This window comes from Arachis ipaensis, chromosome B10 (assembly GCF_000816755.2).
Source record: "Arachis ipaensis cultivar K30076 chromosome B10, Araip1.1, whole genome shotgun sequence".
Taxonomy (NCBI): domain Eukaryota; kingdom Viridiplantae; phylum Streptophyta; class Magnoliopsida; order Fabales; family Fabaceae; genus Arachis; species Arachis ipaensis.
The window spans coordinates 134,515,707-134,524,696 of record NC_029794.2 but is presented as its reverse complement, the minus strand read 5'-3'; the positions used below and the strand labels follow the sequence as shown (position 1 = coordinate 134,524,696).

General features: G+C 30.5%; 2 protein-coding genes across 2 annotated transcripts in view; one reads left to right on the top strand and one right to left on the bottom strand.

Moving 5' to 3' along the window:
• LOC107624259 (protein LATERAL ROOT PRIMORDIUM 1) lies at nt 343-3,533 on the top strand. The gene is made up of 3 exons (XM_016326746.2): nt 343-973; nt 1,928-2,264; nt 3,356-3,533. Exons 1-2 carry the CDS (start codon nt 442-444, stop codon nt 2,245-2,247), a joined length of 852 nt encoding a protein of 283 aa, XP_016182232.1. The 5' UTR covers nt 343-441; the 3' UTR covers nt 2,248-2,264; nt 3,356-3,533.
• The window catches only part of LOC107621226 (phosphatidylinositol 4-phosphate 5-kinase 6-like), a 7,045-nt gene continuing 2,771 nt past the window's right edge, over nt 4,717-8,990 (bottom strand). The window contains exons 3-8 of the mRNA XM_016323260.2: nt 8,717-8,884; nt 8,470-8,635; nt 7,317-7,433; nt 7,045-7,238; nt 6,229-6,432; nt 4,717-5,356 (exon numbers count right to left, since the gene is read on the bottom strand). Coding sequence (XP_016178746.2) covers nt 5,068-5,356; nt 6,229-6,432; nt 7,045-7,238; nt 7,317-7,433; nt 8,470-8,635; nt 8,717-8,884 — 1,138 coding nt within the window. The 3' untranslated portion in view covers nt 4,717-5,067. The remainder of the gene's footprint in view (nt 5,357-6,228; nt 6,433-7,044; nt 7,239-7,316; nt 7,434-8,469; nt 8,636-8,716; nt 8,885-8,990) is intronic.

The window sequence follows — 8,990 nt, the reverse complement described above, 5'->3', positions numbered from 1 at the left end:
TCAACTCATTTATCTATTTAAATAAATGTTAGAATTCGAATTTTACTTCATCCATTCATCAACCCATTTACTAACCACAAAGATAAATATTCGATGAGCAACACACAAAAAAAAAAAAACAAAAATATATTTGATTGTACATTTTTAATAATAGTTACAAAATTATGTAAAAAGCATAGGTAGCATGAATTCTCGGAGAATATAAAGATAACAATCTCTATCCATCTAGAAACCTGTAAGTAAGTGGGACTTACAGTGTCAGAGAAAAGAGAAAATAAAAAGAAAACGAAGGCACATACCCTTTTTTCTGAAAACATCCACCACTATGGCAGATTCAAACCATACATAGATCACGTTTGCATCAAAAGAATCGAATCTCACCTTCTCTTCACACACACTCATTACTCATTAATCCCAAAATCCTCTAATAAGAACAACAAAATGAGTATGTTAGGCCTCACAGACTTAGTTTTCATAGCTCCAAATCCTTCTTCTCTTCACCACCATCGCCAACAACAACTGATTTCAACGGAAAACGACAACAACAACAACCCTCTGAGCGTTGGTTTCGGCATTTTTCCACTCTTAGCAGCCACGCCCTGCGTTCAGGTAGTTCAGAATCAGAGCAATGAGGAGGCGATGGAAGATTCTGGAAAGAAGAAGAAGAAGATCGACGAAGATGAAAATGGCGGTGAATTTAGGGTTTGTACGGACTGCGGAAACAGAGCGAAGAAAGATTGCGTGTACAGACGGTGCAGGAGTTGTTGCAAGGGGCGTGGATATGACTGTACCACTCACGTGAGGAGCACGTGGGTCCCTGCTCTGAAACGCCGCGAGCGCCACGTGGCGGTGACTGGTGTTGGTGGAGAAGCTGCTAATAAGAGGACAAAGAACAATAATGGATGTGCAAGTGGAAGTGCTACCTCTCATTCTCATACTTCCACCAACTCTGATTCCTGCTATTCTCATCAAGGTCATGCTTTTTGCATTTGCTTTTTTTCTCTTAAATTCCTTTGCCAAAGTTTAGTTTATGGATAAAATTTAGGTGTAGTCAACCTCGCGTAAATTTCATAGTTGTAAGCCGTTAAATAATTTAAATAATTTATCTAAATTTTTATCTAACAAATCTCAATTATCAACTTTACTTGAGTTTGAATTCACATCAGTTTTCACATTTAGTTTCTGACTCATAGAAATTGGGTCAGACAGGAATGATAAGTTTGGAAATTAAATTTAGTAAATTGAAATTTAGAAGACTAGTTTGAAGTATGCATACAACTTGAAGCGATTGATTTGAGTATTAAATATTTTACAACTTTTAATATAATCATCCTAAAGAGACTGACGTACAACTATCTAAACGTAAAGTTAATAGTTAAAAATTGTAAACGATATAGTTTAGTTAAATGATTTAATGATTTTTAATTATTAACTTTAAATGAAGATATCTGTACGTAAATCGTCACTCTTGAAATTATTTATGAAAAGATGTGTTGCTCATAAAATGAAGTTTTTGCAATATCTATCAAATAATTTGATATATTTGATTAAGTTGTTATTTAATAATTTTTAATTATCAATTTTACAATAATTTCGTTTGAGTGGTTATCCAAAATTATTTACTTAAACATGACGGTTATAAGAAAATGATTTTTAAAATTGTTGAATAATTTATTATGTTTGACTATTAGTAGTGTGATCATTCTTAAAAATAGCCAAATACTAAGTATTGAATATCTACTATTAAATTTATACAAAATGTTGGTAATTTTTCAGGTACAATAATCTTTTATTATATGAACGGACAATTTTACATGTAATATTATTAATTAATTTACACTACAAAAAATATGTCGCCAAAATGTACATTTCATTGAATATTATTTGAAATTAAAATTGAAAATATTGGATTGAATTTTTCACTCAGATGCTAGGTTCAAAGAATCATTGCCAGGTCATGTTCGTGCACCTGCTGTGTTCAGATGCCATAGAGTCTCAACTGTTGGAAATGGTGAAAATGAATTTGCATATTTAGCAACGGTTCATATAAGTGGCCATGTATTCAGGGGATTTCTCTATGACCATGGTGTTGATCCCAAAAATACAATAATGCCCTCCTATGCTTCAGAACTTCAACTAGGAAACAACTGCATAAGTAATGGGAAGAACAAGGAATGTTCTTCTTCTGCAATTGGGGTTACAACCAATGAATATGATAATCTCTATTCTGCTTCTGCTGCTAGCTAGTTCAACATTGATTTAAGGTACATACAAAGCTTTGTTCAATGCAATTTTCTCTTTTTACACTCTTGTTTTTTGTGATACATCCAAAATATTTATTTAAATAAACCAAACACAATTTAGAGCCATTTACACTTTCATAGAAAAGAAGCAAGTGTGCATTATTTTCCATGTCTTTGTCACATTTCCACTACATTACATGTGTTTTCCATGCTTTACACATCAAGGGCATAATTTTGGGACATTATTGTCTTTGTCACCTTTTTTTTTAAGATAAAAATTTAAATAAAAAATAGTAAGTTTTTCACTTTTTCTAAGCTCCCTCACCTCCCCCAAATTCATATATAGTGTTGTATGAATCAAAAGACAGCACATAATAATGTCATTTCTACACACACCAATGCCATTCACCCATGTCAACAACTTTTTTTCATGCTCTCTTATGTTTTCTTGCATAGTAAGATTTTCACCAATTTGTTATGATTCCCCCCATCACTCACACCAAATTATTGCAACCAATGTACTCCAAAACACGGTTTAATTACTTAATTTAACATTATGCTTTTCCAAGTTTCCATAGTGAAACATTTTTCTTTTTTTCTTTGGAGAAGAAAAGGGTGAAAAGCCAAAAGGGAGTGATGAACATGATTATGGAATGAAATAAGTGGCTGCAAAAGCATAGTGTAGTGTCATGTTACTAAGTTTTAACAATTTTGTCCTTTATTTTGTTATTATAATATTATTTTATTGAATACCCTTCTACTTAGGACTTTAGGGTGAAAAATATCAGTGACTTCCCATAATGAAGCCAAGTGTAATTGCAATCATCTTTCTCCATATAGTCCCTTTTGGTAGGGTCTTTTATTCTCATTGCCTAACATGTATTTGCCTTCTATTTCATTGTAATAAGGTTCCTTTTGTTATTTATATTGTTCAATGCCTTCAAGTTGCTCTTTATTGTTTCTTTTTATATATGGTTTTAGCCCCTAATTATCCTATTTTTTCAAGATGTGTCTAAAGTAAATAGAAACCTCAAGTGTAGTAATAATGCTTTTGCATCATTTATCCTATAATTAATACTAATTATAACTAAACCTTGTGTGTTCAATGACAGGTAATGGATCAACTTAGGGTGTCTCCAAATGAAGTTAGTTTCATTCTGCAATTTTGCCAAGTGGTCAAGTAATTATGTAAATTTCTCTCTACAAAATATAAATGTTCATATGCTTGTATAAATATGAGATGTCCCTTTTCATATCCAATCCTTAATTAAATATTTTACTTTGATCTCATCTTTATATTATTATTATTATTATTATTATTATTAAGTTCTTATTAATTTGGAAAAGCTTATTGTTTAGATCTAGGTTATTTTGAAAATGATTTAGATCCTTTACAATTTTTTCTTTTTTGTGACTTACAAATTTTATTATTGTTCATACTAAGTGATCCTTGTTGATCTGTAAATAACTACCAAGTGGATAAAATGATGATCAAATCATGTAACATATAACTGATTGATGACATAGATTTCTGCTTATTACTACCTTAATCATCACCTATATAACTAAACTATGGGAAAATGATGGCACTAACCTAAACCACAAACTTCGACAATTATAGGATTAAAAACTATATTTTTTTTTCCTTAAAAGGAAACAATATTTAACAACTACTAATCCCAGATTTTTTATAGGACTGAAAACTTAGTTAACTTTCTTTTTCTTTTTCTTCTCTCTCTCTTTTCAAGGTCTTCATGATTAAATGAACCCCTCCAAGAGACGTTAAAACAACGTTGTCATCCATAATTTATTGTCCTTTTTGTTTATGGAATACAGCAAGCTAACAATAATAACGAAGGAAAATTTTCAAGTGTACCGTCATATCGGTGTTTCAGTTATTTTTAATCGTTGTCTCATAAAATATATATATTTTTATATATCTTGTTATTCAATAAAATTTAAAAAATCATCTATTTTAGTATTCATTATTAATTTATTTTGCTAAGTAATGATGTGACAAATTAAATATTAACATAATATTTTTTGCCACATCAACATTTTATTTTTTATCACGTTAGATTGAGTAAATAAATTTTAATTAATCTTCCTTAAAATGACTTTAACTATTTATCACAATAAGAAAGGATTTCCAAGTTCCAACTCCTTAATTCAAGGACAACTCATATATTCATCATCAAAACATTTTCATAGAGAGAACGCTTTCAATTATGTATTTATGTATTTTTTTTTTTACAGAAATTATCTCACCTTTTTTTTTGGGACGGTAAACATTGTTAGATACCACCCTACAAGCTTAGAAATAACTTTTTTCAAATAAAAAATAAAACACAAAAAGATCACAAAAATTACATGCAATGGCTTTGCACACGAAAACCTGATAATGTAATTCACTAATTCACAACCCTTAGTCCCTTCTCATATGTTTTTGCACATTTTTTTTGCTCTGTCGAAATTCCCAAAAGGCCTTAAAAATATTTCTATTTTTTTTTACTATCTTTTTGGGCCTTTTTGTTGTCATACTATTTACAATTGGAAAGGCATCACAACACCCTGACCAAAAAAAAAAGAAGAAAAGGCATCACAACATTATTGGTCTACCCTATACAACATACATCTTTTGTGACTACAAAAATGAACAAATTTAAGAAAATACATGTATAGTGCTTAGGCAAACGACAAACCCTTAAACGGAGCTCAAATTCGTGACAGATTAATCCCTGATCGTAAAAAACCTAAGAAAATACATATGTGTGAATCACTCACTAATAAGATGAATGTTTTTGCATCAAAATTACACTCTTAATTACAATGTATCTTCCACAAAAATTCTGAAAATGAAATCACGAAAGCGTTTGGAGTATAAGTTTGGATCAACCGCAGATATTGAAGTTGGATCATATTGAAATGATTTATATGCATGTTCAAGCCTTTTATTAATGTCATATTCTTGTAATATATCTATGATACCAAAGAAGATGACAATCTCATAAAACTCCCCGGTTGGTTCTCCCACCAACTCAAGGGAATCTGTGCTGCTTCTTCGCGCCGTCGTTTCGGCTCGTGCCGACATATTTATACCAAGATGAATCGGCCTAGAACAATAAACATAGTACAAATCAAATGTTTTTCAAGAAATTTAACTAAGGAGGAACATAAATTAGATGAGAGAACCAAAGTATGTTGTAATGCCAAACCAATATATCGTGTAAGCCTACTATCATTTGTTCAAATCCAAAAGGAGAAAAAATAGTGAAAATATCAAATATAAAAGTGCCAATTTGAGAGATTAAATCTTAAAGTGGTCACTGAAATTGATGTCATATATTAATTTAGTTATTGAAATTCCAATTGCGTTATTATCATCATGAAAATTGATTTCTGGATAACATATTGATCCTTGACTCATTTTCGATAATGACTCTGCAAAAAGAGTGATGAGCTAGCATTCTAATATCACGCTAAACACTAGTGAACCGTCAATATTTGTATTTGGCGCCCAATGAAAGATGTCATGCCATTTAGATGCCCAGATATATCAAAATGACGCTGCATCAATTTTTATTGGGCACCAAAAACAAACGACATCATTTTACTAGTATCCAACCTGGCATTCATATGTTAGCTTATCATTTCATTTGCTGAGTCATTGTCGAAAGAAGGAGGCTAAAGGACTACAAATCAATTTTCAGGGACGATAATAATGCATTTAGAATTTTAGAAACTAAAAAGCGATTTAAAACATGAATTTTAAGGACCACTTTAGTGATTTAATCTACTCTCAGAAATAATAAATTAACGATTTCTTGAAAATTAAACTCTCATTTAATTTTAAATGAGTTGAATTGAACCAAAAAAAACTCCATTTTGCTATAGTTCTTTAAATGGGTTAAGGAAATAATTATAAAGATCTTTATAAATTGAAGTTATATATTATAATTGAGCATATATATATATATATACACACCGGTTAGGATCTTCATTTAGATTATCATTGTGAAGAGCAGATAGGCGAAGGGCATCATTGTCAAAGTGAGGAGTTGGGGTGAGAGCTCTTGATGAAGGTGTGACACTGCCATCACTTGTTGTTTCCCTAAAGTGAAGACCAACCAGCATACTATAATCCATGATTCTTTCTTGTTCTAAGAACTCACAATCCTTATCCACTTGCCTGTATCAGTTATATTTAAGATTTATTAGAAATATTAATATATTATTAACTCATTTATCAATATTTTGTACTTCAAATGTTAAGTCAATATATATAAGCCACATTTTAATAAAAAAAATAAAAATAAGGCTTAAATGGTTGCATATAATGATATAAAATATGTGAGTGTTTTTCTTTGGTATTTGCAAAATATATATATTTTTTTTATTTTTGTATTGTTACGAGTATTTCTCTGTTAAGACGACAGCAGTTTGTTCAAAACATAAATTATTATAAATAAAAAAAGAAAAGAACAAATTATTACCTGATCTTTTAAATTGTGGACATATTCGTCCCTCACGTTCTAAAAATACAAAAACGTCCCTCACTATTCAAAACGTGTGACAGATAAATTTTTTCGTGCAAAATACTCTCCCAGACGTAACGGAGAGGGGTGATGTGTCGCTGAGTTGGCGTGTGTTGGACCTAGACCACCATTACGGTGCACATGTAAAAAATTAAAAATAATATAAGAACTCAATTAAAAAAAATATAAAAATCTAATAAAAATTTAATAAAATTATAGATAAATAGAATAATTAAACTGAACAAAAAAGAAGATATAAATTTCACCTGCAAAATTCTTGGAAGTAAGATTTTTGTAGGCGAAATATAAAATTGAGGTCAAGATCCTTAAGAATTGTTGTTGGGTCAATTTCTTGCTCAGATTTATCAGTTGTACGGCCAAAGGTTGAACCTTTTAAGTCAAATCGGCGATGAATGGCATAATCAGAACAAAATAGGTTTCCCATTATGACAAATCGAACCTACAATTTGTAAAATTAAATTAATAATAAAAGCTAATACATCAAAGTGAAAGTTTCTACGCACCTTAGTGTTGTTACCTTCTTATGTCCTGTTCCAGTTAGTTTAACACAATGAAGCCCATAAAACTTTGTGATTAGAGTGTTCTCAAAACCCCTCACATGTTTATAATAAGCCGGTAGCATTCTAAGAAAAACCTACAATATCATGGAAAACAAAACTAAATTTTGGATTCAAAATTAATATATGAATTATGTTCTGATTAAAGAGTTGTCAATTTGATTCCTAAAATTTAAATGATATTATTGTCATTTTTGAAATTAAACTTTGAACAACCTATGATGCATAGACACTGATACGGACACGGAACATGACACGGAACACGCATACATATAAAATATAAAGTATTTTTTAGATAAATCGTAATGATATTTTGATATTTTATTGATATTAAAATATAAATTAAAATTTTTAATTATTTTTAATGTTTTATTTTAATTATATCAAGTATTTAAAATATTTTTTTGGCTTAATAAATAATATATACTATATCTAAATTTATTTTAAAAATATATGTTAAGAATAAGACAGGACACGCTGACACGTGATGGTATTTAAATGTGTCCAGGTGTGTCCGGAGAATAATTTTTTACTTTTTATTAAGACACGGTCGGACACAGCAGACACGCGTGTCGGACGAGTGTCGGTGAGTATCGTGTCCAAAATGTGTCCGACACGCAGACACGATAACTCAACGAAGTGTCTGTGCTTCATAGTGAGCAACATAGTTATCTTTCGACTTCTTTTTGACAGCGACTCAATAAATAGAGTGATGAGCTAGCACTCTCTTATCACATTGGACAATGATAAAATAATGTCGTTTGTTTCGGCACCCAATCAAAACAAAAACGATGTTATTTTTGTAAAATAGTTCTGCGCACATTTTGATTGGGTATTTTTACTTCGGTTGAGCGCCAAAAGCAAATAATGTCATTTTACCATTGTTCAATATGGTAAAAACTGTGCTAGCTCATCACTCTATTTACTAAGTCACGGCTAAAAAATAATCGAGAGACCACTGTATTACCAAAACTCAATCTAGAGGACGATAATAATTCAACTGAGACTTCAGGAACCAAATCGATAAACGTCGTGAATATCAAGAACTACTAATAAAAATTTAGTCGTCAAAATTGAATAAACCAAAAATAAAAAATTTATAATAGAACTCACTTTTACTTCTGCTTTTTTCATTGTCTTGATCATATAGCGATCATCATTAGTTAAGTAAAAGAAACTTCCACTTTTTCCGGGAGAAGAGAGCTCCCTAAGAGCATCATTCCCACAAATTGATATCATGTAATCAGCAGGATCAACTCTGAACAATTTTCTCAAAGCCCTGCAAATGTAACAAAATAGTTACTATAAAATTATATATTTATCTCTAAAATTTAAAGTATTAGATAAAATTGATATATACCTGAAAACTACAGGACAATAATCTTTCCATCTAAATTCACAAGATGAATGAGGTGGTGTGTGCTTAGATCCTTTTGGTGGAAATTTAGTCCATACTTTTTCTTTGGGATCAAATGCAGAAGACTTCAAATCAAGTGATGCACTTGGAGCATGTTTTCCAACAGAATGCCTATGCTATGGCACAAGAAATTAATAATTTTGCCGTGAAAAAAATAAAAATAAAAATATTAATTATGTTATATGTACATAAAACATTTGTTGTTATATTATATCAA

What these genes read in the sequence shown, in the direction of transcription:
- LOC107624259 (XM_016326746.2), top strand. Translation starts at nt 442, where the DNA reads ATGAGTATGTTAGGCCTCACAGACTTAGTTTTCATAGCTCCAAATCCT. An exon ending in TTCCTGCTATTCTCATCAAG is followed by an intron (nt 974 to 1,927) that starts GTCATGCTTTTT and finishes TTTTTCACTCAG; the next exon opens with ATGCTAGGTTCAAAGAATCA.